The sequence below is a fragment of the Caenorhabditis elegans genome, chromosome V (assembly GCF_000002985.6).
Source record: "Caenorhabditis elegans chromosome V".
Lineage (NCBI taxonomy): Eukaryota > Metazoa > Nematoda > Chromadorea > Rhabditida > Rhabditidae > Caenorhabditis > Caenorhabditis elegans.
Genome location: NC_003283.11, coordinates 734,346 through 747,960, shown reverse-complemented (window position 1 = coordinate 747,960; position 13,615 = coordinate 734,346). Strand labels below are relative to the sequence as shown.

The following is a 13,615-nucleotide window of genomic DNA, read 5'->3' as shown; positions in this document are numbered from 1 at the left end:
TTGTAAATCTTTCACTCGGTTTTGTGGAAGGTGTACTTGAGACACAATACGCAAACTTTGAGCCCCACTCACTTTGAGGGACACTTTGTGCTTTGTGGGATTTCAACTGGTAAATATGGTCCGACACCAACCGGGATTCCGCGTCACGCGAACACAAACCCGGTAGATGTCGGCCCACGATATAACTGGGGCTTCCGATTTTGAACGGATTTTTATTGTTTTAAGTGTAAACTTGATAATTTAAGTTTATGTATTTTATTAATCTTTTCAGAATTACTTAGAATTTTTCAACGAATAAAGTTTCTCTACAATTAAAGAGCAGATGAAAACGTTTTCGAAGAAGTAGTGACTTTTGACCGCTTGCACGGAAAAATCGCATTTCGGAACACACTAATACAGAAAATAACGATTAATGGCTCAAAGGTCGGGTAAATTGCCGTCGTGGCTGCGGCTGCGCTGACGAGCAGTTGAAGGTTCCATTCGAAAAAAGGTGCGACGAATAGAACACCAACGGGGCCGTACATCAAGATAAAAGGTAATAGGGTCTGAAAATATGTCAATTTTTTTTTGAAAACGTGCCCATAGCTGACATTTTACCTGTAACGTTAGTGTCAGAAAAAGTTGCTTGTTCAGCGCCGCCGTTTGCTTGCTCATTGAGCCCTGCACTTCTATCATTTTCTTGAACGTTTTCAGTCCACAAAAACTAATCACAGAGCAGCAGATTCCCTGAAAACTGTGAGATTGATGTGCTCACAGTTTAAGTTCTTTACCATCTATCCAACAAGTCCAAGTGTCCCGAAGCAGTCTCGTAAACACCATATCTTTTCACCATTTGCACCGAAAATCCAGTATTGGCCAGAGACAAACATCAGTACATTCGAATCTTCACCAAAGTTCTCTTGAAAAGGAATTCTAAGAGCTTCTTGTTTTTCAGAGGTTATAGTCAAGCCAAAGTAACAGCAAGTGAACCAAGTGATGGAAATTGTAGTGGGGAAGAGAAACAGTAAAGCAAGTCGTTTTCCCTCAATCAAATGAAGGTATTTTTGTCTGAAATTGGAACATATGAAAACAATGTTTGCGGGAAATTCGAATTTTATAAGAAAATAACATTTCGGCGGAAAATTAAAATGTTCTCAAAAAAAAGGTTGGACTATAAACTCAAATTTTCAGAGAAACAACATTTCGGCGAAATATATATTTCTGTGAAGTTAATTGGCGAGAATTACAATTTTTTGTGAAATGTTTGGCGGAAAATTCCGAATTCCGAAGCAAAAAAATTAACCATATACGGAAATCACTTTCAGATTTTGACCCAAACTCACTGGCAAATAACGATGTATCGGAACATGAACTCTGTACAGAGAAGGGAGGTGCATAATCCAAACGAAGCGCCAAAGATGCCTAAATAAAAAATATAAAAAAAATTAAATTCACTCAAATTTTTGAAACCAATAGGGCCTAAATGTTTTCCAGCTTTTGCCCGAAGGAGATAAAGTAGAATAAAGTAGATGAATTGTGAGAAGAAGAATCCAATATATTGGATGGAATAAACCACATGGTACATTTTTCGCAAAATGACTCGAAAAAGTGTTCTGATGTAGGGAAAACGGGGCGTTTTGTTTTGGTCGTGTTTTCATTTACCCCATATATGCAAAAATTTGTACAAAAATTTTTGTACAAAAAATGGGATTTTTTTTTGGTTTTTGGTTTTTTGTTTTTTTGTTTTGTGGTTTTTTGGTTGTTTGGTATTCTGACGAAAATCTATTTTTTGGTTTTTTTTGGTTTTGTAGGAAAATTGGAATGTTAGGTTGAAATTTTGGGGAAAGTTTCGTAGGCGAGAGCTATGCTTATCAGTTTTTCACCCGCCTTTCAGTTTTTACATGGTTTTTTTGTCTTATTTTTACATGGAGACATAGGACTTGAAGGAAAAATGTGACTTCATTGAAACTATAAATTACACACCAATTACAGTCTCATGCACAATGTGACGCTTCGAATGAGCAAACATCGTAATATGTGTCATGGGATAATTGCTTCAAGTTTTTGTAGCATTTTGCTGCACTTTTGTTTTTGAATGTGCATATCCTTAAAAAGTCAAAAGACTTGTTGGTTTTTGAGCACCCAAGTTTTGTCAGCTGCAAGAAATGTTATAAAACTTTCACTCGGTTTTGTGGAAGGTACGACTACATAAACCGCAAAGTTTAAGCCCCGCCCAATATGAGGGACACTTTCCGAGATGCTTAACAAATCGAGGTCCCAATTGAGAATCGTGGTCCGACAACAATCGGATTCCGCGCCTCTGTGGGCTTGGTAGCGCGACACGCCGAACCCTGTAGATGTCGGGCCAAGAAATTACGTGTGCTTTCGATTTTGAGCGGTTTTTCATTGCTTTAAGTGTGAACTTGATAATTTGAGCTTATGCCATTCATTATTTTTTTCAAAATACTGAGTTTAGAATTTATCAATGAATAAAGTTTGTGAACAATTAAAGAGCAGAGGAAAACGCTCCCGAAGAAGTGGTGACTTTTGACCGTGTGCACGGAAAAACTGCGTTGCGGAACAGACTAATACAGAAAATAACAATTAATGGCTCAAAAGCCGGGTAAATAGCTGTCGTGGCTCCGGCTGAGCTGACGAAAAGTTGAAGGTTCCATTCGAAAAGTGGCGCAAAGAATATAAGACCAACGGGGCCGTACATTAAGATAAAAGGGAGTAGAGTCTGAAAATATATATAATATATTATTTTAAATCAAATTCATAGAAGTCAATTTGAAATTCATTTTTCTTACCTGTAACGTTAACGTCAGAAAAAGTTGTTTGTTCAGCGCCGCTGTTTGCTTGCTCATTGAGCCCTGAACCTCTATCATTTTCCTGAACGTCTTCAGTCCACAAAAAATGATCACAAAGCAGCAAATTCCCTGAAAACTTTAAAATTTATGTGCTCATAACTTGAAATCATTACCATTAATCCAACAAGCCCAAGAGTCGCAAAACAATCTCGTAAGCACCATATCTTTTCACCATTTGCACCGAAAATCCAGTATTGGCCAGCGGCAAACATGAGAACATCCGAATCTTCCCCATAGTTTTCTTGGAATGGAATTCTAAGAGCTTCTCGTTTTTCAGAGGTTATAGTCAAGCCGAAATAACAGAAAGTGAACCAAGTGATGGAAATTGTAGTGGGGAAGAGAAACAGTAAAGCAAGTCGTTTTCCCTCAATTAAATGAAGGTATTTTTGGCTGAAAATTGGAATATATATGAAAACAATGTTTGCGGAAAATTCGAATTTTATAAGAAAAAAACATTTCGGCGGAAAATTAAAATGTTCTCAGAAAAAAGGTTGGACTAGAAACTCAAATTTTCAGAGAAACAACATTTCGGCGAAATATATATTTCGGGAAATTTGAATTTTCTGAGAAAAAAATTTGGAGGGAATTCAGATTTCATGAGCAACAATTTTAGCGAGAAGCACACCTTTTTGGAACAGAACATATTTTGCGGGAAGTTAAAATTTTCTGTTCGTTTTTTTAAAAACATTTTGGCGGAAATTTGAACTTTCTGAGAAAAAACCTTTCGAGAAAATTCAAAAATTTCGGAGCAGAAATTTTTGGAGGAAATTTGAACTTTCTGACAAACACAATTTTCTGATAAAAGACATTTGCGGAAAATTTAAATTTTCTGACCGGAAACTTTTGGCGGAAATTTTAAATTTTCTGAGCGGAAACTTTTGCCGGAAAAATTAAATTTTCTGAGCGGAAACTTTTGGCGGGGAATTCGAATTTCATGAGCAGAAATTTTGGCGAGAAGTGCACATTTTCCGAACAGAAATTTTGCTGCGGAAAATTCAAATTCTCTGAGAAAAAATTGGCGGGAAAATCAAATTTCCTGAGCCTAACTCAAACTCACTGGCAAATAACGATGTACCGGAACATGTACTGTGTACAGAGGAGGGAGATGCATAAACCAAACGATGCGCCAAAAATGCCTGAATAGAAATTATAAATAATTAAATTCACTCAAATTTTTAAACCAACTCGAAACTTACAAACAAGCACATATCCGAACCCAGGCGTGTAGCGAAATGGTCCATGATTGATCACAACGAAGACTTGCTTCTCGATGAGAACTAACGGATGAGTGATAATATCCACGTAGTTGTAGACAACCGAGTACAGCGAAAAAGTTATCATGAGATAGCGAAAAGGGCCTAAATGTTTTCCAGCCTTTGCCCGAAGAAGATAAAGTAGAATAAAGTTGGTGAATTGTGAGAAGAAAAATCCAAAATATTGGACGAAATGAACCACTTGGTACATTTTCCGCAAAATGACTCAAAAAAAAGTGTTCTGATGTTAGGCAAACGGGGCGTTTTGTTTTGGTCGCGTTTTCATTTCCCCTGTAAGATACAAAAATTTGACAGACTATTAGTAATTCAAGGAATTCGTCATTTCTGTCTAAGAATCAATTTTTGAATTGCCCATTTCTATAATCCTGAGAATGGATGTTTTTGCGGTGTTCGCATCGTACCGGGTTCTGAGAAAAAATGTGCATATTTCTCGATTGATGTCGTCTGCGCAACATCCCTAAGTTTTACAAAAATAGACAAAATTTATTCTATAATTGAACTGTTCGAAAAACGATTTGTACAAACTTTCAGCAAATTATGCAAAAAAATTGAAGAATACAACTACATAAAAGTTAGATTATTAAGAGCAGTGAGTACCACGGAACGGCTCCCAATCAGAATGGCTCAGGTCCACAGTGTGTTGTCGTTTGGAAAATAAGGAGTTTAGAGAGATTTCGAAGCGATTGTGGGGTAGGTTACATTCCTGGAAAAATATAAGGTTTTCAAAAAAATAAAAATTAAATATTCGATTATTAATACTTTTTATTCTTTAAAAACCACTTTGCTGGTGCTACAATGACCTAACATCATAGTGATAAAATTCAGAAAAATGTTCTAACTTTTATATGATTTTTTGAACATTGATAAAAAACTTTTGAAAATCGTGGATCAAAAACAAAAAAATCCGATCGATTTTTTATAGTCTATTCATGATTTAATTATTAACATTCAAACAGTCTAGGAATTCGAACATTGGACAGTACTATAGTTTTCCAAAAACACAATAATTGTCAATAAACATGTTTTGAAATCAATAAACATGTTATGAGAATTTATTTGAAAAATTTGACTATGATGAAATTAAGTAATAAATCGGAAGTTTTTTTTAATAAGTTGGCTCTTTAAAAACTTTTGCGGAATTTCGTACCCAAACAAAAATAATTTAAAAAAAAGAAAATAAATCAATACTGTTCAAAGGGAATTTAGAAATATAAAAAAAGAGAATTACTGCCGATTTTTTTTATCATGGTGCATCGATAATGAATGGAACTTTCCCGGCTGCCAAAAAGACAGTTTTCAATGATTGATTGATGGCAGTAAATTTAAATTTTTCCCATTTTTACTAAAATATTGATTGTTTTCCACCAACTCACTATTTTGTCCAATCCACACATGTCCTTGATCATGATTCGATATTCAGCACTAGGTGTGTCAAATCTCAGCGATTTCAAAATATCTCCATTTAGTTTGTACTGCCCCCGAATGTCTGTCACACCATGAAAACTCGAAATTTCTTTGTGGAAGCCTCCTGAAATTTTTTTAATATTTCAGTATATAAATTAGGATCACTTACCATCTTTATATTCATATAAACGTAGATCAGCTTTTGCAACGTGACGATCTCCGCAGGTGAACGCAATGTTCCAGCTATCAATTATAAAGCAGCTAATATTAGAGAAATAAATAATTAAAGTGAATAATTGGAGTAGAGTTGTCATTTTTCAAGATGCTCCTAGTTAGATATCAGGTACTTATTGAAAATTTTCTGGTTGACTCATATTCCGTCATCCTCAACTGGGGGCGCCTTACGAACTTTTATTTGCAACAACACCGCCTACCTGCTGGAATTTGACAAACTGATAAGCTTCTGATAATCGAATTACTTCCCGAGGAAGGAATCAGTTTAGGTGCACGAAGTTTTTCTTATCAAACACAACGTGTTACTACGGGAAGAAAAACGTTCTCCAATGAAGATTAATTTTTGTTAAGCTGCGGCACAAGTTGGCAAATTTTGAGATTTTATCTGAAAATACGCCCTTTTTTCTAAAACCTTGAACAACCATACCGTTTTTTGGGAAGTTTTCAGAACGTCTCAGATATAAATTTGGAAGTTTTGGGTATTATTTCATAAACTATTTGTCGAATATGCATCTATCGTTATATGTATGTATATAAAAGTAAAATCAAATTATATGAAACTTTTTTTGAAAAAAAAGCCGTAACACACGTACAGTGCGCCCAACTTCTATAGCGCCCCCCTATTTTTTCTCATTTCATCACCTTCTGACATTTTTTACAAAAAACTGCTAATGCCATTTGATTCCAAATGTCGAAAAACCCCCTGTCCAAAATTTTCATCAAAAAATTCAATAGACTGAGGAGACTAGGTCAAAAAGTCTCTAAAACGACCGCCCAATTTCTATAGCGCCCCCTCGAATTTTTGATTTTTTCTAATAAAATCCCCTTTTTTTGGCTTTTTCTAAGAACAACTTATTCATGACTTAAGTTCAAACTGATCCAGACATTTTGCAAATCAATTTTCAAAAGAAATTTATCCGTGGAAATTCGTAGGATCTCTAAAATTGTCCTGAAACGCCTAATTTTATGTTAGAGGGCGCTGCGCGGCGCCCAATACTTGAATCAGCACCAGAATCAACTAAGATGATCTACAACATCTATTTCATCGGTCTGAAATTTTTTTAAAGGTTTGCAACTCTTATTTTTATTATACTACTAGTACGAGATAGCACTACTGGCCTTCGCGCATTCACCATCCTCTAGAAATCAAAAAACACAACAGATTTTATTAACTTAGATAAAGTTCAATATTTCGTAGGACCTCCATTCTTGGCGATGACCTCAAAGATTCGATTAGGCATCGAATTGACCAGATTTTTCATCTCTGTAGCTGATATGGCGTTCCATGAATCCTCAATTCCGACTTTAAGAGCAGCAACATTCGGATACTGTTTTCCATTAGCGTACACGAGTCTCACGAGGGAAGCCCACATATTTTCGATCGGATTGAGGTCCGGTTAACAAGCTGGCCATTTAAGGAGTTTAATTTTCTTGCTGCTGAGAAAGGCACGAGTTGAATTGGCTGAATGAATACTGGCGTTGTCCTGTTGGAACTGCCAGTTTTTTTTCGACGGGTGTCTCAAAAACTTCACTAAATCCTTTTCCAAGACTTGCTGATAATCTACAGCAGTCATTTTATGACTTGTAAATTGGATGGGGAGCTTCTTCTTTTCCGAAAAAGCGGCCCAAACCATCACCGATCCACCACCGAAATTTCTTTTTGAAAAAACCATTGGATCTTTTCTCAAATCTCTCCAGTAAAATCTGTTTCCGTCCGGCCCATCCAAATTGAATTTCTTCTCATCGGAAAACACAATCTGCAAAGTAAATATGTTGTTTTTTTTTAATTGGATCCATACCTTTGTCCATGCGGTGCCCATATTTTCCTTTGCAAAATCTAAACGTTTGAGCATGTTTCATTGGCGTCATTGATGGAGCCTTTTTCATTTTCTGTCGCACGATGGAAGGATTTTGACTGAGCATATTCAGGACTGTTTGTTTAGAAACATTAAGATTCAATTCCTTGCGAATATCATTGGCAGATTTGAAAGAGTTCGATGCAGCCTTCACAATGTTGCGTTCCTTACGACTCGATAAAACTTTGCATCTGGGAGCTCTTTTGGTTTGACCATAAGAAAGTGGACTATTGAGGTAGTTGTAGACACATTTACGAGAGCGATTGATTTGGCGAGCCATTTCATTTGTAGAAATATTAAGATTCGCCATCACATCTAGCTTGGATCGTTCATCTCTTGTTAGCTGGGGTCCTCGTGGCATTTCGAACAAAATTGATAATAAACACTACGTTTTCTTGAGCATTCGTATGCCACAAAATGACACGTAAGACGTGAAAAAAATTTCAGACCGATGAAATAGATGTTGTAGATCATCTTAGTTGATTCTGGTGCTGATTCAAGTATTGGGCGCCGCGCAGCGCCCTCTAACATAAAATTAGGCGTTTCAGGACAATTTTAGAGATCCTACGAATTTCCACGGATAAATTTCTTTTGAAAGTTGATTTGCAAGATGTCTGGATCAGTTTGAACTTAAGTCATGAATAAGTTGTTCTGAGAAAAAGCCAAAAAAAGGGGATTTTATTAGAAAAAATCAAAAATTCGAGGGGGCGCTATAGAAGTTGGGCGGTCGTTTTAGAGACTTTTTGACCTAGTCTCCTCAGTCTATTGAATTTTTTGATGAAAATTTTGGACAGGGGGTTTTTCGACATTTGGAATCAAATGGCATTAGCAGTTTTTTGTAAAAAATGTCAGAAGGTGGTGAAATGAGAAAAAATAGGGGGGCGCTATAGAAGTTGGGCGCACTGTATTGTTGATTATCGCCAGTAAAAAACAAATTAAAATATCAAAATAAAAATTGCCAAAAAATATTGGACATTTTTTATAATCCAAAAAATCGAAACATCTTTTAAAAAAATGTTCAGAAACATAACTGAAACATTCAAATATTTACCTAACAAAAAATTTAAGGTATTTTTCGAAAAAAAAGCAAAAAATCAAGAAAATCGAAAAGATCATCAAGAATTTTTGAATATTTGATTTTTGTTGGAATATTAATATTTTCAACATAAAAGGAACATAAAACAGGAAGACAATTTTTTTCGAACTGAAGACTGCCAAAAAATCTGTAAAACTTATAAAATTCCTGCCAAATTTTTAATGAATTATATAATACTGTATATATGTCACCTATTTTTCCTATTGATTCTGCTCTTTCTAAAATCTTTCTGATGTTCCTCTCGCCCACGGAGATTCCCCCAACAAGTATTGAAACACGAGGTGTTCTCTAATTTCCTATATGTTTGTGTATATCCTGTCTGTAATCACATTAAAATGTTAGAAATGTATTCTATTTACTTACTTAACGCTGTAAAAATGCACACAAGTTGGGCTCACTACTACGTTCCAAAATTCAACGGATTTGGCTCTTTCTTGGTTAACCCGTTATTTATTTTTCTGATTCTCAATGATACAAAGTTGATGTTGGGCAACTATCGATGGTTGATGCTGTTCTTTGCAATATTTAACATGAGTTGCTCGGTAGCAGACATGCTTGTGCCGCTGGTAAAAAAATCTGATTTTAAAAACTTTGTTATTAGTTTTGAAAAAATCTTGAAAATGCTAGGATATTCATCAAGCAGTCATAAAGGTATGAGGTAGGCATGTAGGCAGGCATGGGATAGACACGTATGCAGTTATGAGGTAAGTATATATTAGACTTGCATGTGAGGGCGAGAGAAACGTAGGCAGATGAGGTAGACAGCTTGGCACGCAATATTGAGGAAGACAACTGAACAGAGAGGTATAAAGTAGGCATATAGGTATGCATGAGGCGAGCGAAATGGCAGGCATTAGGTAAAGTATCCACACGGACGTGCTGGTATTATGTAGCCATGTAGGAGATATATAAATCGGCGGGCATGCGGTAGAAAAATCGGTAGGCATGATGCAGGCTGAGGTAGGCACGAATGCAAGAATCAGATAGGAACATAGGGCACATATATCAGTTAGGTAGGCATATATATCAGTTAGATAAAAAATATAATGCAAAGTCGGCCGATACTCAGGCATGAGGTATATTGGCATTCACAACTGTAACTTTTCTTTGGTTTCACAATACTGGAATACCGGAACTCCTGATTCGAATCTCAAGATTCGAATCTTGACCTTTTCAATTTTCAGTGCGTTCACAATTACCGGCATGCATTTTCGGTTTTCACATCTGGAGGACCTTTTGAAAAAGTAAGCTAGTTATTACAAAGTTTTTCAAAATATGTATTTTTATAGTACTCTGAACTCAATCAGTTGTTACTGGCGGTTAGATGTGGATTTATAGGTACCACCTATGGAATCCTCCACGCACATTTCGCATATCGATTCTTGGTTTTATTCAAGTGAAAATAATGTTTTGAAAATTAATGAAATGGATTAAATTCTAGGAATAACCAACTGAACAAGCACTTCGTACCATATGGATTATTGATAACAATCTTATACTGTTTATTTCATTTCATGTTTTGGACATTTGTAAGTTGTATTTTCTTTTTAAAATGATGGAAAATTGCTTACCGAAAACTTCAGACATGCTATTACTTTATTGGAGCGGACTTGGAGCGGAAAATTTACATGCGGGATCCTATAATGGAGATTTATGATGTGGACTCTACAAAAATCAATATGATTATCGCACTCTATGAGGTATTAAGAGCATCTGACGTCTTCCGGGTTTTGCCGTGAGAGGATAAACGACAGAACCCGCAAGATGTCGGTTGCTCAACAGCATATCATTTTAGGGAGGAAGTGAAATTGTAATAAGAAAATCGATAATTGGAATCATCGCCAACACAATTTTATCGGTGGCATCTGTGCTGATCTATACGATTATTGGATTTTTAATCATTCGTAAATTACGAAGCAACACGCTTCTAATGAGCAAGAAGACAAAAAGGCTGCAAGATCAACTCATGAGAGCCTTAATTGTGCAGTCCGTAATCCCGTCATTTGTCAGTTTTGCTCCAACTATGGCGTCCTGGTATGAGCTAATCATTGGCTTTCATCTAGGGAGGTAAAGAAATCTGATCCTGCTTTTCTCGAAAAAAATAAAGCTTACAGAGCAGTTTACTACACTTCCTCAGTTCTAGTCTCTACATTCCCATTTTTCGACCCAACCGCCATAATTGTCTTCATACCATCGTTTCGAGCAAAGTGCGAAAAATTCGGAATGAATCTGTTAACGTTGGGGAAAGCTGGGCAACGTTCAGATGGGAACAATACAGCTCAAGTGATTTCGAATAATACATAACAGTTTTCTTAAACATTCTTCACTTTCTTCCTAATATTTTCATTGTTAGCTATCTGTCCGCTGTTACCTACTATTGCCCGATGTCACCCGTTGGAATTCTATAGGCAGGTTCAAATAAATGCATCACAGGGTAACAATTAATTATGGAAATATTTTTGGATTCCAGCACACGGCGTCTACATTTTTTTTGATTTAAATTTTCACAATGTTAATGTTAATCAAGTATTTGACTACAATTTTATCAACAAAAACTGTTTTCTGAAACTCGAACACCTAAATTTCAGCGGAATTTTTAAACATCTGCGATACAAACGATGTATGGAATTACTATTTTGTGTATTTATTATTTGGAAAATCGATTTCTGTAGAGCTTCTTTCATTATTGTATGCTCAAATGTATCTGATGATTCTCTTCCCCACCAAGTATGTATAAAAACACGTTTAGTATTCTACCCTAATTTCCTATAGTTTTTAAATATGTATCCCGTCTACATATATGCACACAATCAAACAAGATATTCATTATTTTCGCATGTCGCTCTAAAAAATGCGTACCAGCTGGGCAAGCATTAAAAACACTAGACGTTCTATTATTTCCTGTAATTTTTTTTGTATATCCTGTATCTGTTCACATTATTTTTTTGGTAAAACACTCCATTTGTCACTGTAAAAATGCGCACAAGCTGGGCCCACTATTGCGTTCCAAAATTCAATGGATTTTGCTCTTTCTTGGTGAATCCACTTTTCATTTATCTGATTTTCGATGATACAAAGTTGATGTTGGGCAACTATCGTTGGCTGCTGCTGTTTTTTGCAATATTCAACATGACTTGCTCGGTGGCCGACATGCTTGTCCCGGTGGTAAAAATGTTGAATTTTCGATATTCGCGGTTTTAGGGTAAAAACATTAAAAGCGTTTAAGAGCATGTTAGGGAGCTAATCAGGCAGTCATGAGGTATGCACACAGGCAGGTTTAAGGTAGGCACGTATATGAAAGATGAAAATTAGACATTCACGCGATAGGCATCAAATTGGTACAAAGGTAGGCAGATATGATATAGACAAATACGCAGTGCGATAGGAATCAGGTTGACAAGATTGGTATGTTCGCGATAGGTATAAAGTAGGTACGTAGGCAGGATGGTGTGAAATAGGCACAACCGCAGGCTTGAGGTAGGCACATATTCAAGCAGGGGTTTCGGGATGTTTTTAGGTAGGCGGTCATAGGGAAGGCATTTGCGCAGGGAGATACGAAGTATTTAGGTAGACAGGCAGGAGGGGAAAACCAGTAAAACCAAATCCCCAACAGCTTTAAACTATTAAAATTTCAGTGCGTTCATAATTACCGGCATGCCCATGCAGTTTTCATATCTGGCGGACCGTTCGAAAATGTACCCACATTTTTTTATAATTTTTGTACAGTAGCATTTTTACAGTACTCAGAACTGAATCAGTTGTTACTGGCAGTTAGATGTGGATTCATAGGCACCACCTATGGAATACTCCACGCGCATTTTGCATATCGATTCTTGGTTTTATTCAGGTAATCGTAGCGTTTATGTATTTTTTAGAAAACCCCGAATGATAGAAACAAGCAGCTGAGTAATTACTTCATACCATATGGATTGTTGATTACAATTTTTTACTGCCTTTTTCACTTGAGTTTCTGGACAATTGTAAGTTTCTTTTTTTTTTAATTTTGGGAGAATATGTTTATAGAAAAATTTCAGACATGCTATTTTTATATAGGAGCTGATTTGGAGCGGAAAATTTACATGCAAGATCCGATAATGGATATTTATGATGTAGAATCTGCAAAGATTAACATGATTGTAGCTCTTTACAAGGTTACTCGGAAAATCTTTCATCACCCGGGTTTCTGCTCCAGCTAGACGAGAGAGTGACTAGCTGGAGAACTGACGTATCCCGGGTTTTGTCGCCAGCTGGAGGATAAACGACAGAACCCGCAAGATGTCGGTTGCTCAACAGCTTATAATTTTAGGACGGAAGTGAAATTGCGATACGAAAATCAATAACTGGAATAATTGCAAACACAATTTTATCGGTGGCATCTGTGCTGATCTATACGATTATTGGATTTTTAATCATTCGTAAATTACGAAGCAACACGCTTCTAATGAGCAAGAAGACAAAAAGGCTGCAAGATCAACTCATGAGAGCCTTAATTGTGCAGTCCGTAATCCCGTCATTTGTCAGTTTTGCTCCAACTATGGCGTCCTGGTATGAGCCAATCATTGGCTTTCATCTAGGGAGGTAAACAACTCTATCTTGTTTTCTTTCAAAAAAAAAAGAAGCTTACAGAGCAGTTTACTACACTGCCTCAGTTCTAGTCTCTACATTTCCATTTTTTGACCCAACCGCCATAATTTTCTTTATACCGTCGTTTCGAGCAAAATGCATAAACTTTGGAAAAAATCTTATTACGCTAGGAAAGGCTGGGAAGAAATCGAAGGGAAACAATACCGCTCAAGTGATTTCAAGGAATCGATTACAGTTGTCTTAGAAATTTCTCACTGTATTCTACCAAATATTTTTATTGTCAGCTTTCTGCCCGCTATCGCCCGCTACCCCAAGGGC

The 13,615-nt window shown here is 36.3% G+C and overlaps 4 protein-coding genes and 1 pseudogene across 6 annotated transcripts; 2 read left to right on the top strand and 3 right to left on the bottom strand.

Moving 5' to 3' along the window:
- Positions 1 to 311: 311 nt before the first annotated feature.
- On the bottom strand, positions 312 to 1,564 carry str-133 (annotated as a pseudogene). The gene is made up of 5 exons: positions 1,435 to 1,564; positions 1,323 to 1,401; positions 771 to 1,047; positions 598 to 726; positions 312 to 545 (listed from the first exon to the last, which is right to left on the bottom strand). Coding segments are annotated over exons 1-5 (849 nt in total).
- A 921-nt stretch (positions 1,565 to 2,485) lies between these two features.
- On the bottom strand, positions 2,486 to 4,313 carry str-134 (the record flags this gene model as incomplete). 2 transcript variants are annotated; one of them, NM_070911.1, is made up of 5 exons in its annotated part: positions 2,486 to 2,719; positions 2,790 to 2,918; positions 2,963 to 3,239; positions 3,907 to 3,985; positions 4,046 to 4,313. In NM_070911.1, 5 exons carry the CDS (start codon positions 4,311 to 4,313, stop codon positions 2,486 to 2,488), a joined length of 987 nt encoding a protein of 328 aa, NP_503312.1. The 2 variants fall into 2 exon arrangements, with proteins under 2 accessions (NP_503312.1, NP_001300052.1); NM_001313123.1 differs by lacking the exons at positions 3,907 to 3,985; positions 4,046 to 4,313 and having other exon boundaries at positions 2,963 to 3,061.
- Positions 4,314 to 4,687: 374 nt separating this feature from the next.
- Positions 4,688 to 5,841, bottom strand: C05E4.7 (TransThyretin-Related family domain; the record flags this gene model as incomplete). Its single annotated transcript, NM_070910.3, has 3 exons — positions 4,688 to 4,826; positions 5,497 to 5,651; positions 5,697 to 5,841. 3 exons carry the CDS (start codon positions 5,839 to 5,841, stop codon positions 4,704 to 4,706), a joined length of 423 nt encoding a protein of 140 aa, NP_503311.2. The 3' UTR covers positions 4,688 to 4,703.
- Positions 5,842 to 9,090: 3,249 nt separating this feature from the next.
- Positions 9,091 to 11,158, top strand: srj-24 (Serpentine Receptor, class J; the record flags this gene model as incomplete). Its single annotated transcript, NM_070908.4, has 7 exons — positions 9,091 to 9,279; positions 9,898 to 9,957; positions 10,003 to 10,109; positions 10,155 to 10,242; positions 10,297 to 10,413; positions 10,509 to 10,780; positions 10,828 to 11,158. The coding sequence occupies 7 exons, from the start codon at positions 9,091 to 9,093 to the stop codon at positions 11,015 to 11,017; spliced, it is 1,023 nt and encodes a 340-aa protein (NP_503309.1). The 3' UTR covers positions 11,018 to 11,158.
- A 531-nt stretch (positions 11,159 to 11,689) lies between these two features.
- srj-25 (Serpentine Receptor, class J) lies at positions 11,690 to 13,541 on the top strand (the record flags this gene model as incomplete). The annotated part of the gene is made up of 7 exons (NM_070907.1): positions 11,690 to 11,878; positions 12,349 to 12,408; positions 12,454 to 12,560; positions 12,606 to 12,693; positions 12,748 to 12,864; positions 13,020 to 13,291; positions 13,340 to 13,541. 7 exons carry the CDS (start codon positions 11,690 to 11,692, stop codon positions 13,539 to 13,541), a joined length of 1,035 nt encoding a protein of 344 aa, NP_503308.1.
- Positions 13,542 to 13,615: the final 74 nt, after the last annotated feature.